Source organism: Camelus ferus, chromosome 6 (genome assembly GCF_009834535.1).
Source record: "Camelus ferus isolate YT-003-E chromosome 6, BCGSAC_Cfer_1.0, whole genome shotgun sequence".
NCBI lineage: Eukaryota > Metazoa > Chordata > Mammalia > Artiodactyla > Camelidae > Camelus > Camelus ferus.
In genome coordinates, this window is record NC_045701.1 from 70,424,694 (window position 1) to 70,445,341 (window position 20,648).

At 40.6% G+C, this 20,648-nt stretch overlaps 2 protein-coding genes across 8 annotated transcripts; one reads left to right on the forward strand and one right to left on the reverse strand.

The window, feature by feature from the left end:
* Positions 1-40: 40 nt before the first annotated feature.
* ACYP1 (acylphosphatase 1) lies at positions 41-12,870 on the reverse strand. 2 transcript variants are annotated; one of them, XM_006184470.2, is made up of 3 exons: positions 12,564-12,870; positions 6,967-7,064; positions 41-471 (listed from the first exon to the last, which is right to left on the reverse strand). In XM_006184470.2, exons 1-3 carry the CDS (start codon positions 12,724-12,726, stop codon positions 256-258), a joined length of 477 nt encoding a protein of 158 aa, XP_006184532.1. In that variant the 5' UTR covers positions 12,727-12,870; the 3' UTR covers positions 41-255. The 2 variants fall into 2 exon arrangements, with proteins under 2 accessions (XP_006184532.1, XP_014414544.1); XM_014559058.2 differs by lacking the exon at positions 12,564-12,870 and adding an exon at positions 7,485-7,610.
* A 101-nt stretch (positions 12,871-12,971) lies between these two features.
* On the forward strand, positions 12,972-20,301 carry ZC2HC1C (zinc finger C2HC-type containing 1C). Of its 6 annotated transcripts, none has more exons than XM_032482397.1 (3): positions 12,972-13,335; positions 13,961-14,796; positions 19,736-19,887. In XM_032482397.1, exons 2-3 carry the CDS (start codon positions 13,980-13,982, stop codon positions 19,747-19,749), a joined length of 831 nt encoding a protein of 276 aa, XP_032338288.1. In that variant the 5' UTR covers positions 12,972-13,335; positions 13,961-13,979; the 3' UTR covers positions 19,750-19,887. The 6 variants fall into 6 exon arrangements, with proteins under 6 accessions (XP_032338288.1, XP_032338284.1, XP_006184651.1 ...); XM_032482393.1 differs by having other exon boundaries at positions 12,977-13,367; positions 13,961-15,311; positions 19,736-20,301; XM_006184589.3 differs by having other exon boundaries at positions 12,977-13,335; positions 13,961-15,311; positions 19,736-20,301.
* Positions 20,302-20,648: the final 347 nt, after the last annotated feature.

A 20,648-nucleotide genomic window follows, 5' to 3' on the forward strand; every position in this document is an offset into this window, starting at 1 on the left:
CCTCTTATTTTGCCCAAAATGAAGTTCACCAAAGAGAAAATAAGTATCCTACACAGAAGGTACTGTGTTTTTATTGATTAGAACTGTGTACAGCTGTAATCCTTCCATCATACATATAATATACAGTAACTATCAAATATCTGATACTAAAATAACTTATTGACAAATTCTAATATTGAACACAGAATAGCTCTATCTCTATTAACAATAAAAAACAAAACCACTGGGTATCTTGGAAATTTTAAATTGAGACCATTATTTCACAATTTGAAAATCTGAGTAATCCAACTTTAAGATGACTTTCTCATTGTTGAAGCTTGCTCTGTCAATGTGCGATTTGGGACTTCCTTTTGTCTCAAGCCATTCCTGCATATGACGTACTTTGGAGGTTGGACCTTGCAATTGTCCTTGCACTGTGCCCTGGTCCGTGTTCTGGACCCAGCCTACTAATCCAAGCTTCTTACCCTCAGCCTAAGGGAAAGAAGAAGACAAGAGAGAGAAATGCAGTGAGACTGAACAAAACAAAGCAAGACTACAATCTGTTGCCAGAATCTTGGCCTAGAATCAAGCCACTGAAACTAATTTGATATTGTCCAGAACAGTCAAAACAGAACTACAGCAAGGAGAATCTCATTGCTGATCTTAAGATGAAGTGTTGACCACCTGACTCCATTTCCTTTTTCTACCCTATGAAACCCAGGCACCAGAATTTTTCATTATGTAGTCAATTTGGGTAAGATGCTTTCAAAATGATTCCCTAAGGCTGATTGTTGTTAGAATACTGGGCTACATCTTGTTCATTTTCCTTCTCCTAGTCAAAAATCTATTTGGTATATTAAATAGAAAAGCATGAAGTTATCTGATCCTTTTCTTTCTCTTTAACCAGCACCATACCTAAACAAATCCAGATGATTAAGTGTCCATTATGTCTTTTAAGATCAGTAGAGAGTATTTCACGATTTCCTGGGCTACTCATCCCATTGTTCTCACTGTAGAGAAACTGCCTAACCCAAGATCTTTATGTTGCATCCAAAGCTCACTTCCTGTTATCCTCCTGGGAAGAAAACAGCAGCCTCTGAACACCACAGTTTCATGAGACTACATTTCATGAGAAACCATTGACTTTCTTCACTTCTGCCTAAATAATCACAATTCCCTTAAGGTTGAATAAGCTTATGAGAACTATCTAATCATTGTAGTTATTCTCTTCTTAGCCTTTCCAATGTTCCTTCCTTTAAACCATTAATTGTAGAATGACTGAAAATTGGGGAAAGGTAGCAATATTCTAGAGGTAATTTTATTTTTGTAAGATTTCCAAGTAAAGATATTATAAAAGTTATTGATTGTTACATTTTATCTAAATAGAAGAGGCTGGATTACAAAAGAAAATGGGGGTTAACATGATTGCATATCCAAATGCCAGACTAGTGACCTAGTAAATGTGGGGAATTGCTGGAGTTGGCCAAAGAAAATGTTATGCATAGGAAAACTATGTTTGATGAGGAACTGAAGTATCCATCAAATTGGTTCTGTTTAAAGCAAAAGATATGTTTGCATAATGAACAAAAGAGACTTTGGTCAAATAAATAAGTTTAAAGGATACAGAGGAAATTAAGGAATGAAGAAAAATAAGAGATACCTACAGCATGCATTAAGTGTTGAAGACTGTGGCATTAAAAAAGAATGCAGAGAATCGATTTTGAGTAAGACTCCACATCCAACTGATTTTGTGTAACAACGACATTCTTCTACCCAAGGGAGTGGGCTATCCCTAGTTCTTAGTTACCTTATATGGTAATTAGCTATAAAAATGATTGTGTTGAGTTCTTGAGCAGGAGGTTATTAACAGTCAAATTTTAAATTGCAATGTGATTTATCTAAACTCCTGAGAGTGAACAAAACACTCCCAGTTTTGGTGTTGAGAATGGGAATTTCCTATGGGTTTTATTTGTGCACTCGATTCTGTTCCTATTTTTGAAATGATAGCATAATGTTGCTGATTCATGTTCAGTTTTGAATATCTATCTAAACAACTAAACAGTTTTTTCCTAGGAAAATTCTAAAAAACTAATTCTTCCTCATAACAATATTTCTGCTTGGACAGTCATCTGGAAACATTTTAAGGAATACAATCACCAGCTTTAGTCTCAATCTAAAAAGAAAGACCCTCAAACCAAAAACCTAGGCTTCCACCTTAGGAAACTAGAAGGAGAGCAAACCAAACCCGAAACAAGCAGAAAGAGGGAAAGAATAAAGATTAGAGCAGGAGTTAATAAAACAGAGACAGGAAAAAAGAAAAAGAAAAAGAAATGAAAACAAAAGTTGATTCTTTGAAAACATCAACAAAATTGTCAAACCTTATGCTAGCCTGATCAATAAAAAAAAAGAGAGAGAGAAGGATCAAATTACTAAAATCAGAAATGAAAGAGGGGATATTACCACCAAATTTACTAGAAAAAAAAAAGGATAATAAGGGAATAATATGAACAACTATATTCCAACAACTTAGATAACTTAGATTAAAAGGGCAGATTCCTAGAAAGACTCAAAAAGTACAGAAACTGAATCAAGAAGAAATAGAAAATCTGAATAGACCTATAACAAGAGATTGAGTTAGTAATCAAAAACTTCCCTCAAAGAAAAGTCCAGAACTAGATGGCTTCATGGGTGAATTCTCCCAAATGTTTAAAATAAAATCCTTCACCAATCTTTCACAAACTCTTCCAGAAAAACAAAAGAAGAGGAAACACTTCCCAAATTATTCTATTAGGCCAGTATCACTCTCATGTCAAAAAGAAAGACATCACAAGAAAAGAAAACTACTGAATATTCCTTATGAATACTAATATAAAACCCCTCAAAAAAATAAGCAAACCAAATCCAGCAACATATTATAAAAAATGATTATACACCACGAAAAATCAGAATTTATTCCAGGAATGCAAGGTTGATTCAACATACAAAAATACAGGCACACCTTGGATGTATTGCAGGTGCAGCCCCAGACCACAGCAATAAAGAGAGTCACAAAAATTTTTTGGTTTCCCAGTGCATTTAAGAGTTATGTTTACACTATACTGCAGTCTATTAAGTGTACAATAGCATTATGTCTTTAAAAAAGTACATACTTTAATTTAAAAATACAAAACAAAAATATTATAATAGTAACATCAAAGATCATTGATCACAGATCACCATAACAACAGCAATAATGAAAAGTTTGAAATACTGAAATTACCAAAATGTGTCACAGGCACAAAGTGAGCAAATGCTGTTAGAAAAATGGCACCAATAGATATGCTTGATGCAGGGCTGCCACAAACCTTCAACTTGTTTAAAAAAAAAAAAAAAAGCAAAAGCAATGCCTGTAAAGAACAAAACAGTGAAGGACAATAAAAGAAGGTATGCCTATATGCCATATTAATTAATAAAACACTATATTAATAAATAAAACAGAATGTAATATGCCATATTAATAAACAACCAGGTGATCATCTCAACAGATGAAGAAAAAGCATTTGACAAAAATCCAACACCTTTTAATGATAAAAACACTCATCAAACTACCAAGTCCATAAAAACTAGCAACATTGCACCTCGCAGCCTCTCTTGCTCCCTCATCTTCAGAGATGCCCACACTGTTACTTTAACCAGCCTCCCCAGCCCCCACCCCCGTGTACATCTTTCTAAATAAATCTACTTTTACTCAAAAAAAAAAAAAAAAAAAAAAAAAAAAGAACTGGAGTCCAGAAATAAACCATTACATTTATGATCAACTGATTTTTGACAAGGGTGCCATGACAATTCAATGGGGGAAATAATAGTCTTTTTAACAAATGGTACTGGGACAACTGGACATCCACATGGAAAAGAATAAAGTTGGACTCCCTACCTCAGACCACATAAAAAAAAATAACTCAAACTGGATCAAAGACTAAAGCTAAGTGATTAAACTATAAAACCCTTAGAAGAAACTTTCAGAAGAAAACAGGCATGAACCCTCATGGCCTTTGATTAGGCAAGGGTTTCTTAGATATAACACTAAAAGCGCAAGCAAAAGAACAATCAGATAAATTAGACTTCATCAACAGTAAAAACTTTAGTGCTTCAAAGTTTTCATCAAGAAAATAAAACCTGAAAAAAAAAAGAAAACCTGAAGAATAGGAAACTATTTGCAAATCATGTAAGTGATAAAGGCCTAGTATTCAAAATATATAAAAGTTCTGACAGTTCAACAAAAAGACAAATAATTCAATTAAAAAATGGGCAAAGGATTAGGAGACATTTCTCCAAAGAAAAAGTATCTTCTTCCATGTGCCAATAAGCACGTGAAAAGACGATCAATATCATTAATTATTAGAAGAAGGCAAACAAAACTACAATGAACATATATACACACACCAGAATATTACTGAGCCTTAAAAGGAAGGAAATTTGGACATATACCACAACATGGCTCATTCTTAAGGACATTATGCTAGTGAAATAAGCCAGTCAGAAAAAAAAAAAACAAATACTGTATGATTCTACTTATATGAGGTAGTTAGAGTAGGCAAATTCATAGAGACAGAAAAGAGAACTGTGACTGCCAGGGGCAAACAAGGTCCCCTCTCCTTTAGGAGTTATTGTTGAATGAGTACAGAACTTCAGTTTTGCAAGATGAAAAGAGTTCTGTGGGTGGATGGATGATGGTGATGGTAGCACAACAGTGTGAATGTCCTGAACTGTACACTTAAAATGGTTAAAGTGGCCAATTTTACATTATGTGTATTCTACTACAATTTTTTTAAAGTATGTTATATAGTTTCCAAATATTTGGTGATTTCCCAGTTATCTTTCTGTTATTGATGGTAGATTAGTTCTATTATGATCAGAGGAGAACATGCTTTATATGACTTAAACCCTGTTAAATTAATTGATATCTCAAAACAGAACAAAACACCACAATGAGATATCACTTTGCATCCACCAGGATAGCTATAATAAAAAAGACAGACAATAACAATTGTTGACAAAGATCTGGAGAAACTGGAATTCTCATGCATTGATAGTGGGAATGTAAAATGGTGCAGCTTCTTTGGAAAACAGTTTGGCAGTTCTTCAAAAAGTTATGCATAGAGTTACCATGTGACCAAGCAATCTATTCTTAGGTATGTAATAGGTACAGAAATGTTCACAGCATCATTATTCACAATAGCTAAAAAAAAATGGAAACAACCTAAATGTCCATGAATTGATGACTGGATATATATATATAATGTGGCATAGCCATAAATGGAATATTACTCAGCCATAGAAAGGAGTGAAGTATTGACACAAGCTCCAATATGGATAAACCTTGAAAACATGTAAAGTGGAAGATGCTAAACACAAAAAGTGACATATTGTATGATTCCATTTACATTAAATGTCCATTATAGGCAAATCCATAGAGATAGAAATGAGGTTAGTGGTTGCCAGGGGCTGGGGGGATGCAGAGTGAGTGCTAATGGGCATGGGGTTTCTTTTTGGGGTGATGACATGTTCTGGAATTAATGCATATCTTTGTAAGTATACTAAAACCACTGTATTATACATTTTAAAGGGGAATTTTATGGAATATGAATTATATTCCAGTATTTTTTAAAAGTCTAATGACTCATTCTAGGAGTGATGGAATTTAAGAGGCTAGATGATATCAACATGTAAACAGACTGTAGTAAACAAAATAATTATTAAAATGAACATATATATTTAAATGATTATAAGCAGTCAAGAATAAGTTACAAGTCTAGTTAAGGTGAAAAAAGGATGACATTTTCCTTGCAGTTTTCCAAATCAACATTTGTTTTTCTGCATTCTTTTATTCTCTCTTTAAACTGAGGGGTGGGAGGCACAGTAGAGAAAGATGGGCTATACTGTCATCTGGTCCTTAAAAACTTTAATTAACCTTTGAAGCTGCCACCTCCATTTACTAAATCACAGGAACTTATCCCACATAATTGGTAGCAAAGCTGACTGGAACATAGCTTTTGCTATGACTTTCAGTAATTCTTTTTTTGCCAACAGGCACTTCATTATATGAGGATGAAACAAGAGGAAAAGATTTTCAAGTCATTGGGAAAAGAGGTAGTGACATTTAACATTCATATTTCAATGATTCAGGTTTGAATTTTAAGTACTACAACCCCAGGAATGTGACACCTGGCAAGTTCTGCAGGCTTAACTCATTATCTTTGAGGTTGAAGGGATGCTGTGAAGGCAATAGCCTGATACCCACCCTATAAAAGACACAAGGCAAACCGAGATTGCATTTGTGTGTGCATATTGAGGGAAGGTTAGTGACATTAAGGTAGAGGCTGTCAACAGTTTGTTCATCCCCTCAACTACTCCTTTATATTCTCATAAGAATACCAGGCTCCACGTTCAATGTTACCATTACTTATCCTGGAGTGGATAAAGTATTTTCATTAGAAAAGCTTCACCTGGAAAAGGTAATTGTTCTTTCAAAGCTAAAACGAGTAGAAAGGAATTAAGTGGGGGAATGGGAGAAGGTTGAAGAGGGAAAGAGGTCTGAAGAAAATGTAGCAGCTGCAGAGGAAGCAATTACATAAATGTCATGAGTTCATCAAAATGCCATCTCCTCCATCAAGGTTAGCTTTCCTACAAGAATTGTGACTTGGCTTGATGATGTCACAACAGGGAGAAATGGGGAAGCCCTCTATTCCCCTTTGGAAAAAGAGAAGCTCATCCATATGTGTCTAGGCACTCAAGTACCACTGTTAGGATAATCACAGCAGATGAGTCTTCCATTTACATTGTGTTTTACCCATTACAAAGCATTTTCATACCCACTGCTGTACAAACCACCTCTTTGCCATGCAGCTACCAAAGAGCCAGCTTCTCCCAATGCACATTTCTCAGGAACATGTGTCTTGTTCCCATGCTCATAACCTATGTATGTTCCCAAGCCTGTAGGCCACATACCTGAGTGTACTTGCGGAAGAACACCCCTTGCACCTTCCCAAAAACTTCATAATCCACTGATATCAGGGTGTCCCCTTCTGCCATGCTCATGCTCAAACCTGTCAGAGACCAGGAAAGCAGAAAAGTAAAGAGCTCATTATCCTATTCCAGGGCCCCCAACCCTGAGACAGAAAGGGCCACACTGCATCCTTAACCACTGCGACGTCTCCCTGACCTTAAGGTAGCTGAACTTCGGAGTAAGTAAACGGATGGTTGTAAGCGCGGGTGTGTAAAGTAACAGGAAGACACCTGGGCAAGGAAACTTCAGGTCGCGACTGCCCACAGAGGCCTCTTTTGGGGCAATTACCTGCTTATCCAGTTTCCTCCCTACACCCCCCCTCCCCCCGGTCCCGTGCCTTCTCCATCCTTCTCTCTTCCCACGGACCTGGCTTCCACGCGGCCGCCAGAATCTCCTCCTACTGAGATTTTAGGGCTAACCGAACTAATGGACATGCCGCGGGACCCCGTCCCAGGCTCACCCTCCTCGTCCTCCTCTCAAGAGTCTGGGACCACCCGGCAGACCACCAGGCCAACGGTTCCCCAAGGCGCGTAATCGCCGCGCCCGGAAGCCTAGAGCGCGGCTCCTCCTTCGCTGTCTCTCATGCCTATCACCTCTGCAGGCCAACCACAGACGGCGCACTCGGCCCAGAGCCCGCCCAGAGGGTGGGATTTCAGGACGCAGTAGTCTAAAAGCATCAGAGCCTCGGGTTCGCGGGATCTGTCCAGGGTTTTGGACACGATTCTACAGAACGAGCCCTCACCCCATCTCGGTCACTAAGCACACCATTTTTTCCATCCATTTTCTCAAAGGGAGAAGGAAATCGACAAAGAAACACTTTAGATAAATCCAATTATTCTGTAAATATTTACTGACAGCTTCTGTGTGCCCTGCACAGTTCTAGGTGCTTGATATACATTAGTGAACAAAAAGGATCCCTGGCCTGGAGGAGCTTAAATTCTGGAGATGGAGACAGACGATGAACATTAAACACCATAAACAAAAAAAATTAAATAGTTACAAAGTCCACAAATGATAAATGCTTGAGAGGGTATGGAGAAGGGGAACCCTTCTACACTGGTGGTGGGAATGTAATTTGTTGCAGCCACTATGGAAAATAGTATGGAGATTCCTTAAAGAATTAAAAATAGAGTTACCATATGACCCAGCAATCCCACTCCTGGGTATATATCCAGAGAAAACTCCAATTCGAAAAGATACGTGCACCCCAATGTTGACAGCAACACTGTTTACAATGGCCAAGACATGGAAGCAACCTAAATGTCCATCAACAGAAAATTGGATAAAGAAGTTTTGGTGTATACATATATGGAATAATACTCTGCCACAAAAAAGAATGAAATATTGCATATGCAACAACATAGATGGACCTAGAGATTTTTATATTAGGTGAAATAAGTCAGACAGAAAAAAACAACTATCATATAGTATCACTTATATGTGGAATCTAAAAAAAAAAAATGACACAAATGAACTTACTTGCAAACGAGGAAGAGACTCAGACATAGAAAACAAATTTATGTTTACCAAAGGGGAAAGGGGGAGAGGGATAAATTAGGAGTTTGGAATTAGTAGATACAAAGTACTATATACAGAACAGATAGTAAGGTCAAACAACAACTGTATAGCACAGGGAATTATATTCAATAGCTGTAATAACCTGTAATGAAAAAGAATATATATAACTGAATCACTATGCTGTACACCAGAAACTAACACAACATTGTAAATTAATTGTACTTTAAAAAGAATTAAATAGAAGACATACAACTTTTCTGCCCTCTCTTTTTCAGATCTTCTTAAATTCTGGGTCATGTCTAAGTCTGGAATTGGGAGCAGGGGAGATAAGTGTATAGGAGGTCCCAGTGGAGGTTATTTTTCTCTCTGATTCTGGAAGCTGCCCACCAGAGTCTACTTTGCTCAGAAAACTCCAAACAATGCTTATCTAAAGCAATCAGTCAATCACCAGCACAAGCAAAATAACCCAGGGCTCCAGAATCACAATTGAATTAGTCAATCTAAGCCTAATGACCAAATTGCATGTGTTCATTTTGGGAGAAGGAAATTGTCAAGGGGAGATGTGGGTGAAGTTTGTTAAAAGTAGGATCACCTTGCAGGTGTTTGAATCCATATACCCTAATGATTAAGAATGTGTATGAAGGAAAACTGTGGTATTTATTATCCCTATCTGGATTGCTTGTGTACATTACATCTCTTCATAACATAATACTCCATATGTGAATATGCCAGGTTGGCAGATGAGGCAAGGTGAGATGGATTTGCAATGGAGACTATGGAGATTCATTATTCCACTTCCCCACTACAAAGTGAGGATCCAGATCCTGGAGCATCATATAACCTCAGTGGGAGTTGGGTGAGAAACTGGATTGAATGTTATGCTTGGCAATATTTGAAAATAATGCTGAACAGGGTACCTGGCTGAAGTTCTTTCTTTCTCTAAAATTTATTTTTTTAAAACTAGCTTCTCTGTAGAATTAACCTTTTGAACATCTACTATGTATGGGACACTTTTTGTAAGATATACAAAAATAAATGGTACATAATCTTTGTCCTCAAAGAGTTTTTTAATTTAGTATAAGGGACAAATATGCATGCAAATAATGACAATACAGTGCACAGAATGCTAATTCAATTTCATCAACATCCATTGAGAGCTCATTATGACCCTGCTCTGGGCTATAACAAGGACAGAAAATATTATAAGAGCACAAAGGAGCAGAGAGATTCATTCCGACTGGGAAGACTGGGAAAGTGTTCTCAGAGGAACCAGCATATTATCCAAGGTTACACAACTACAAACAGTAAGTGATGGAGCTGGGATTTAGTTCCAGGCAGTCTGAGTACAGCGCCTACTCCCATGACTGCTGTTATGCTCTACCACCTCCCAGGAGTTTGAAGTAGCATAGTACTATTGCAGGAAAATGGGGCACAAGAGGATGGTCATGGTCCCTGAGACATGCCCCACCAAGGGTCCTTGGCTTCATGCAGGAAAGAATTCAAGAGCAAGCCACAGTGAAGTGAAATTAAGTTTATTTAGAGAGATACACACTCCATAGACAGAGTGCACACCATCTCAGAAGGCATGAGGCCCTGGGGGTGTGGGGATGTTTCGTTTTTATGGACTGGGTAATTTCATATGCTAACATGTGGGAGGATTATTTCAACTGTTTAGGGGAAGGGGCAGGGATTTCCAGGAATTGGGCCACTGCCAACTTCTTGGACTTTTATGGTCAGCCTCAGAACTGTCATGGAGCCTGTGGGTGTGTCATTTAGCATGCCACTTATTACAATGAGCATATAATGAGGCTCAGGGTCTTCTGGAAGTCTAACCTTTGGCCATCTTGTTGGTTCTAGTTGGTTCTAACCAGTTTTTGTCATATCTTCGAAGGCTATGTCATTCTTTTAATGGTTGCACCTGTCCCCTTCCCTCCTGTCCTGTCCTGTCCAGTATCACTGAGGTTAAAAAAGTACAAGTAGTCAGGTGTGGCTGGACGAAGGGTTCTCAACCCTGGCTGCACATAGGACCTTGGGAGAAGCTCTTAAAAATACTGATTCCCAGGTCTTATCCCCTAGAAACTGCTTTTGAGGGGGTCCTAAAGCACAGCCAGGGTTGAAAGCCCCTGAACTAGACTCTGAGGAGGCAAGGCTGGAAAGGGAGGCTGAACCTAAATAACCTGGCAAGTTGAAATACCATGTTAAGTTACACGCTTCAGCTTTATAGGTAAAGAACAAGCCACTGTGTAGGAGAATGATAGGATCAGAAATATTTAGGATAATTATTTTGGCAGCAGCATGGAGGATGGGCTTGGAGAGCAGATGAATAGCAGTTAGGAGAGTGGTGCCATCCCAATGAGACAAGAGGAAGAACTCACCTAGGGCACTAGAAATGTAAAGGAAGGGTCATATATAAGAGACATTGCAGAGTAAATTCAACGGTCCTGCTGACCAGTTAGAGAGAAGGGGTGACAAAGAGGGAGAAGTGGAAGATGACTGCTGCTTTCAGCATGAGAGGGAACACTGAAGAAAAGTGGTTTGGGGCATAGGGAAGTGATCACGAATTTGTTATCTGTCATACTGAGGTTCCTGAGGAACATTCATGTGGAGGTGCTACATGGGTAGTCGGAAATTTAAGTCTGTAACTAGGAGAGAGAGCTAAGCTAGATATCATTTAAACATAGGTAAGCCCTGAAATTTCAGCATTAGGTTGAAATCATTATGGAAGAGAATGTCTGGAACTGCTTTTATATGATAAACTCCTAAATTTGGGGGCGGGGTGGGGAAGGGCAGGTAAGGAAAAGACATAAATGCCAGATACCTGTAAGAAGAAGGAGTACGGACATGAAAGAAGAAACCAAGAAGGCACAGGAGTAAGTGAGAAGAATTCCAAGGGAGAAAAAAGTCAATAAATTGAAAATGAGTAGGCTGAAGAAATAGCAGCTTTTGTCTTTGGTCATTGGAAGGTCACTGGTAGCCTGGCAGTTACATAAAGTAGAAAGCGGGAGCCAGACCACAAGGGACTGGACAATGAAGGGGAGATGAGGAAGTCAGGGGCAGCAAATGTAAAATTTCCTATTAAGAAGTTTCGTGGAGAACAGAAGAAATGAATGGGTCCCTAAGGTGAGAGGTCAGGTTACGGGAAATGGGGTTTGTTTTGCTGGGGAAAGTTAAGCATATTTTAAAACCAAAGAGAAGGAGTGTGTGAACAGGTACCACTTGAAGTTAACAAGATGGAGGGGTAAAGTGAGTCAACTTCTGGAGGGTACTGAAAAGGACCAATTCAAGAGAACTCGTGGAAAGACAAAGATTCTTCATCCTCAGAAACAAGAACAGAAATCAAGTTGGAGGGAGGCACCCTGGGAAATTCTGCCAGACTTGGGGGCAGGGGGTAGCTTTTCCAGTTGATGACAGGCAAGCCCCATGCTGAGATAATTGGGACCTTGAAAAGAGTGGGAAATGTCTGGAAGTGCATACAGAAAGAAGGCAGAAGAGAGTCAACTAGAAAAGAAAACAAGGCATAAAAGGACTGCCCTGGAGCGCCACCAAGGAATTTCTTTTTAACTTGTAAAAGCTGTAATATGACATGTTGAAGTATTAACACCGACCACTGCTGTCTATTATTATTTTCCATGTGCATGAATCTTTTTAGTAGTTTACAGGGAGAAAAGTAAGCAGCCTGTTCCAAACAGCTTACACAAATGAACTGAAACATGAAGACAAAGTCTTTTCTGATGTTAACAAGTTATAGAGTATCTTTAGTGTTGAAACCAGGTTATACTGAGTATTTTCGACCTGGTAGTTAACTTTATTATTATTACAGTTGGCTGAGTCATTCTCGGGCCTTGAGAAGAGAGAGCCAGAGTTACCAGGTGAGAGTAAAACATTATATCAAAATAATTAGATTGGCTACATAAGAGATACTGCGGAAAAGACACTGCGTAGCAAAACCTAAATAAGTTGCTAAAATTTGAGCAAGCTCCAAACTGTTTACAAGGAAAAGCATGAGAGTATACAGCCGTACCTGGAGCCCTTACAAAGCAGCTGAGCGTGCTAAGAAAGGCTATCAGCAGGCCTACTCCGGCTAAGTAGGCCAATACCGGAATCCTGCGGCAGAATGACCTGAAGGCACAACTAGGGGCTCCGTCCTTTGCCAGAGAAGGGCACACCCCAGGATCTGAGAGCATCTCCCTGAAAAAAATACAAACTCTTTGATAGAGCCTCAGAAAATCCTCTCACACCCTCTTCTCCATTCCCTAAGGGCAGGGCTGGACGAAGCTGCAGACTTGGCAGGACACCGGGTCAAGTGACTCTCTGGTTGACCGCGCCCGCTACCCTGGCAGCGCCAGTTCGTGTGCGGACTGCGCCTGCGCACACTGCCCAAGCGGAATTCTCGGCGAGGTAGGGCCGGGCGCGCATGCGCTTCCGTCTCCAGGCAACGGGAATAACAGAGGCCCGCTGAGCGCGCGTGCGCGGCTGTCGGTTGTTGAGGGGTGTTTGGTGCGGAAAACTAAGTCTTGGGGTTTCGCCTGAGCAGGAACGGTCGCAGCGAGCCTCAGGTAGACGGAAGGGTGACAAGACATGGGGTCAGCACCTAGTCCTCTCAAAGGCCCGACGGACCGAAGAGTGAGGGCTTGTCCCCAAAGCGGAATCTCCAGTGGGGGCGCCCCGGCTGACCCTTCAGGACAGAACTCGGCTTCCGCATTCCAGATCTAAAACCGGCAGCGGCCAGTTCAGGTGGTCCCCGCCTCTCAGGTTACAGACTTTCCTCCGTGTTCGCCGCGGGGACTCCTTGGGTGAGAGTTTGTCAGCCACGCACCTGCTGCAGGTCCTAAGTGGGCTCTGTTCTCTTTGGGGTCAAGCACGGTTCCAACAGGAGAGAAGCCCTGAGAGCTCTTTTTGCCAGTCACTTACTATTGGGCCGCAGTTTTCTTGCCTGTAAAGTGATGGGACTGGACTCAGAGTCCTAAGGTTCCTAAATTACAGTCATGAAACTCTGAGCGAACCCTCAGTTTACGGGTGAAGAAACTGAAGCTAGTGAGGGGTAGCTGCTTGTTCTGTGTCACAGGCCTAAAAACTGACTTTCAATTCCATAGCTCTTTGCACCTGCTACGGAGTAAACTGTATGTGCAGGAATGTCACTGTATGGCAGAAGCTGGTACTGATGTAAAGGAAAGTGAGGTGGCAGGAACTCCTCTATCAGATTGATTTTTCTTTCCTCGGGGCCTAATGAGCACTCACAGGACATAATAAGCGCTCACCAAATGCTTACTGAGTGAATGCTCTGGCAGACCCAGGAGCACTGTCCCTAAAATGTCTGAGGGAAAATGTGGGTAGGACAAATATAGAAACAGTTTACTTTAGCAGAGAGGTGAACCTCAAACAAACTCCTCACATATGTCTGGTTTAAATCTCCCCTAGGCTTCAGTCCAAGCCCTGAATGGCTGGTCTCCAGTTGGCGCCGCCTCTACCTGTGGGCGTTATGCTCCCATATAATAAAACAGAAGCTCCAAGGCTCCATTCAGCTAAGCAAGAGCCCTATGAAAAAGGTGACTCTCTCCAGCATTCCTCTATGGGGCACCTGAGGAACAATTTCCAGCAGAAGCTTTTGAGTGATGAAGAGCTGACACTGGATAATCTCTACACTCACCGCAAATGGAACACCTGCACAAAAGCCCGAGGCTACTCCTATCCCTGCTGTGCTGGAATCAGCCAGCAAGATTCGAGAAGCAATCCCCAGGGCCAAACAAAGGGTTTGCTTTACTCATCGGGCCTTCAACCCCGGTATCCCAAAACAAATAGCAAGGAATTCATCCCTTTTACAAAGAAGCGAGTTGGAGTGGACCGGGCATACCCACTGAAACCTGTGTTTCATCGGAAGTCCCATCATACAGGTGAGGCTGACACTGATGGGGACCAGAATGTCTCTCCAAGGCCCCCTGAGCCTAGAGAGTTTTCATACAGTAACTTTGGTTCGAGAAAATGGGTTTATTCATCTGTGATTGGTACAGTTGCTGCCACTCAGGAAGAGAGGGTCATGGCAAACCCCAACAGAACTGAGTGGATGCAAATCCAAAGACTAGAAGCTGCAGGGGAGAGCTTAGAAGAGGAAATCCGAAGAAAAGAGACCCTTCTGAGGGAAAAGCTGAAGAAAACAGAGGAAGAACTAAGAAGGATCCAGAAAGAAAAGGAACAGGCTGAGGAAAATGAAAAAAGAGAGCTACAGAGAATGGCACTCCCCAGCAGGAGAGTTAAAGGTAACAGCAAGACCACATACAAACCTATCTTCTCCTCAGAATTCGGGTCTGAGGAGGTCTTCAGTAGAGACAAGGGAGGGGATGAAACTTGGGGATGGTGTCAAGAAAATTCTGGTCCATTCCAGGCCTCTGAGTATGGAATTCAGAAGCTCAAAAGGGAAAGCTTGGTGGCAAGCAATAACAAAATCCGAGACCGAGCCTCTGGGTCATTGAAGGAGGAGAAGTTTACTCAGGCTTCAGAAGTGCCACACAGTGCTTTTCAAGGAGCCACCAGCGATTCTAGCTCGCCTAGGGCACCAGACTCCTCGGGTTCCAGCTGTTCCACTAAAGAGCCAGAACTGGGCGAGTGCAGCCACTGTGGACGAAAGTTTCTCTTGCTTAGGTTGGAGAGACACTCCAACATCTGCAGCAGGATGCAGGGTTCCAAGAGGAAAGTGTTTGACTCCTCCAGGGCCCGGGCCAAGGGCACAGAACTAGAGCAGTACTTGAACTGGAAGGGAACAGCCTCCGTCAAGGTAACAAGGGCCTTATAGATTTGCTTTTGAGTGGGGAATCATTGTAAGGCCTGTTTATAGCCTTATCAGTTCTCTTTAGAAAAATTTCTTGTGTCATGTAGGGAGAAAGCGAAAATTAGAATTTATTGATTACTACTGTTTACCAGTCACTGTGATGGGAGCTTTTCATATGATCCTCACCACAACTATGTGAAGATTTTATTATCTCTTATCAATTCAAAAATCAATTAAAAAATCAGAGAGGTTAACTTGCTTGAGATCACAAACAGCTTTAAATTACAGAATCAGCATATAAATCTGAGTCAGAATGACTCCAAAATCTAGACTTAAAAAATATATATATATCCTTTTGATTATAGAGGTAATAAACATTTACTGTAGGAAATTTAAGAGACATGAAACATATAAAGAAAAAAATTATGCATTTCATCACCCTGAGAGAATTCCTTTCTTTGCAACATACTCTGCCACCTCCCAAGATGAGGAGGTGTTACCACTCCTATAACTGCATCTACTTTTTCTAGATTAGCTTAATTTTGATACACCTTCTTAGTAAATACATGAAACACAATTAAGTTTGGAATTCTTTCTCTCCCCGTTTAAAGTGTAAACACCTTAAAGGTAGAGAGCTTTATTTCTTATGAACATTCCTAGCTGCAGAAAAACTAGGTTGTAAAAAGTAAGAACTCTGAGACACTACCATAATTTGGGGGTAACTTCTGGACAGCCAGATCTGGAGAAGATTGTCTTGTGAATAAGTTTACCACCCTGTCAGGCTGATACCACTTGGTGTGTTTTAGAGTGTTTCTCTAAATGTAGCATGCTGACAAGCATTTTTTATTTTAGTAATTTTAATGTGTATTGGAAATACAAAACATAGTAGGCCCTTGCTTTCTAAGAATCATGCATTTAAAGAAAAATTGAGTAACAGTAAGGGGGATAAAGTGAAAGTGGTATGCAAATAAAGTGTGGGAAAGCCTAGACCACATACATTCAAAGCCCCGTCCAACTCTAATAGTCTCGTAAACTATGAGAATGTTATTCTATTTTCATTTCTTTCCAACCCTCCAACTGCTGCGCTAGCACCTCGTTCATTAGCACTTTACAGTTTATGTGAGTATTTTCTGGGGCCTATATTTATGTGATGGCTGTTAGGAGAAGTCTCTTACAGTTAAGTTATTTCTTTCAGTACAACTTGGGAGATCACCAAAAGATAGTCCCTTCCACGTTCAGAGATGATCTTCCTGAAATCCAGTTTCCAATGAGAAGTCAACATTTTGCTCTTGCAGATAATGACATGATCACCAGTTCCTGTTCTTTCCTGCTTTCTTTCTGGTCAGTCCAATAATCGACTGGGGTATTCTCTCACTATAGTGGTTTATTTCTGGCCAGAACCTAAAAGAACCTTGTGTTTCTTAAATTCCTAAATACAGTAGCAGTGAAGCAAAAGAATTGGGTTTCTGAGATCAGAGGCTTTAGCTTTGTGGAAACTAGTTTGAGGAAATACATTGCATTGAGGACACTGAGGCAGAAAGGATCTGGCTTGCGATGCACTCCCCTTCTTGGAATGTCCCAAGTCTTATTCCAAAGCTTTGTGCCTTTGGAAGCTAAGTGGTTTGTGTCTGTCACTCCTCCAGTGTACTCACAAGAACCGGTGATTTTCCTAGTATCATTTAATATTCACATAACTTCTGGCAGACTCATACTTCTGGTCTCTCTACTGGATCTTAGGCATTTGAGCACAGAGACTACATCTTTGTGCTTTGTGGTTAATAAGTGTTAACTGAATAAATTTCAATACAATGCAGAATTAAAGTTTAAGTATCATATAGTTGAGGAACTTTCCCCTAATTCAGTTCTAAAGGTTCCTGGATACCGTCTCTAATACACTGATTCTCTTGCCTTGTCTGTTTCAGTAAGACTCTCCTGATGGATCCTTCCTCTTCCTTTGATAACATCTCCATTATTCACCATTAACGATGTTAGTTCGCTAAGCAGCTACTTGCCTTCTTTTTTCTTCTTTTAAAAATTAAATTTTATTTTAATCTAAATAATATTTGAATACATTTTAAAAATCATGTAGTACGAAGTGACCTATAATGCAGATCAACAGTATTCTGCCTCATCCCTCTCCTGCCCATCATCTAGCCCCCAGAGGCAGGCAGCCTTCAGTTCTGATATGCATTTCCATATTTCTAAATAATGTGCTTATTTTCTTGATTGATAAATTTTGGATATCATCTGTTGACTTCCTCTTATGGATGCTGTGGGTTAAACTCTCTTTCATATCCCCTCTCCTCCCACTTTTCTCCTTCCCTTATCCTTCCATTGTAGTAGAATCACAATTTTGGGTTAAACCAGTAGTCAGCTTTTACATGATAATAACCACATACATTTTGTTCACTGGTTGAACAGATTCTGCCCCTGCCCACGTGCACCTGGAGTTAATAATTGACTCATGTTTTCATTTGCTTGGTTTCCTACATACCTATCTGTAACTTTTTCCCCTAAATGATCCATCTGATGTCAGGTACCTGTTAATATTTTTGTAAATGCTCAAACACCTCTCATATTCCATCAGTTTTTTTCCCCCCCTAAATTCTGGAAACCTCCTTCCCACCACTGTTTTTCTTCCTGCTCCAGTCAAACTGGTTCTCCAGACCTGTTGTCTTGGGAGTTCTTTTTGCTTCTCTCCTGTTTCTAGCATCCTGTGTCTTCCCTTTTCTAGCTTCACTCCTTGCTTTGCTGAAGCTTACTAAGAAAGGTGCATAGGAGGCATATTTTTTGTCTTGGTATGAATGAAAATATCTGCATGTCATTCCTTATATTTGGTTGATGATTTGGCCAGGTAGAGAACTCTAGGTGGAAATAATTTTCTGTTAGAACTTTTATGGCATTTTCCACTAGCTTTTAGCACCCAGTGTTACTGTTGAGAAATCTGATGTCATTTTGATTCCTGCTCCATTATATGAAACCCATTTTGGTTTTTTTCTTTTCCTAAAAGCTTACAGGATTCTCACTTTATTCTGAAATTCTGAAATTTTACAATGACTGTGTTGGATACTTGGTAGAGCATTTCAGTCTTAATTCTAGGAATGTTCATTGTCTTACTTCTTCAATAATTTCCTCCTTGTGCTTCCTTTATTCTTTTTGGAACTCCTGCTGGTCAGGTGTTGGACTTCCTGGATTGACTTTCTAGTTTTCTAATCCTTTTTCCCCCTGCTTTCCATTTTGATCCTTTTTCCCATTCTGTGTAATTTTTTGACATTATTTTACAACATTTCTACTTTTAGCTATTACAGTATTAATTTATAATAATTCTTTCTGGTTCTCTCTTTCCTTTTTCATAGCATATTCTTTATATATACAATCTCTTCTAATACTCCTTTGTTCATTACTATATGTAATTGGCAGGGACTTGTGACACTGCAGTATCCCAGCTTGCTTTGATGGTAGATTTAAAAAGTCATCCAGCCAACCTGATTTGAAAGCAGAGTACTAGCAACATCTGAAACTGAAGTTCCTTCCCTTTTTTTTTCCTTGACATATGAAATTCATTAGAAAAGAACAGCTACAGAGACACAGTGTGCTTTCCCCCGTCCCTACCCTTTAAAGTATATAAAGATGAGATTCCCTTCTGCTACCTGCCTTGTTGCTGCTTCCTGAGTGTGTGTGCATGTGTGTATTAATGTACTTGTTTTGATCTCCCCCTTGTTAGAGCTTTACTCAAATATCTTGTGATCCCTGACTGTCCACTTAGATTTAAGCTTAGTGGGTGGGGCTTGTTGACTGTGAGGGACTTCATATTAGGATTATCAAATCGTGAGCCTTTTAATTGGGGTCTCTCAGAGTCAGCATCTGATGGCTTTTCTCCCCACTGTTTGGTGCATCCAGAAAAGTCTTGACTCCTATGAGAGTGCCAATGTGCCCGGTACTCTCAGAGCTGAGTGAGGAAAGGAGGCTGACAGTTCCATAATCTATCATGTACACTTGCACTTAACCCCCATTTTCAGCCCCTAGATTAACCCTGTTCTCCATTGTGCCTGGGTGTCGAGTCTGAAACCTGTTTGGTTCAATTTCTCCAGAGAGGGTGCTGAAAGTGTTGGGCACGTGGATGTGCAAGGTTGAAAAGGAGCCCTGGGGGCCAACCTATTTGCAGCCCTGCACCTCCCCCTTTTCCACTACCTGTACTTCCAAGCACTGAGCCTCTCAGGGGTTCTGCTGGGAAAACTGGCTTGCCTCTCGGTACTGTCCCCCTTTGCAGGCCCTTAGTTTAAGTGCCTCCACTCTGGCAAGTCAATTATTGTTGCTCCTTTCCTGTTCTCTCTGACCTCATAGATTAACTTACTGTCATTCTAATGGAGTCTTAGGAAGGGGATGAGATAAATGCCAAGTTCAACGATCAGTCTTCTTTCAACTTACAGGCCGAACCTCCTAGGAAGAGCAACTGGAGACAGAAGCATGAATCTTTCATCCGTACCCTCCGTCAGGCTCGAGAGATCCAGCAGGTAATTGCCAAAGGTGGAAACCCCTCAGATCTGCCTCCTATCCGGCCTGCAGAAAATCCAGACTATATTCAGTGTCCTCACTGTAGCCGCCACTTTGCTCCCAAGGTGGCTGAGCGGCACATTCCCAAGTGTAAGACCATCAAGAACCGTCCTCCGCCTCCAAGGAAGCATTACAGTTGAGCAGACAGCAGTGGAAACCTCAATAGTAAAGAAGGCTCTGCTTCTCTTCAGCAGTAAATGGGAGTAAAATAATCTGATGCGGAGCAGAAAGAACTGAAACTTTGACATCTCCCAGATCTGCCTGCAGAGCTGAAATCAGTGAGGAGAGACCCACTGCTAAGCAGCAGGAGGTGGAAGGAAGCCTCAGCTTCCCATTAAATCACCACCTCAGGCTGATATGCCTTATGTTATTATCCTAAGAGCTGATAGGTGAAGACACGTAGGAGTAGCAAGGAGTCTACATTAAAGCTCTCCTCTTGCAAGCCTGACTTGTGGTTTGTGCTGGTTAAGTGCCTGCATTTGCTGTGCCGTCTTGCCATTGCCTCTGCATGTATGTCTGTGGTTCCTGTTAACTCTTCTTGTTCTTGCAAGAAGTTGGCTTTTTAGGATGAGCTGGTGTCAGAGGATCATGGTATCTCTTGTAAAAAATAATACAATTTTGCTGTAAGGCAAATGACCTCTCTGGTACATGGTCCTGGCCAAAAGCCAATACAAGTATGGAAGGTTAGGGTGCCAGTATGTCCTAAACCCTCCCGATGTACTGTGTAATACAGTGAACCTCATCTTTATGTACTTTACAGGGTAGGGATGGAGGAAAGTACACTGTGTC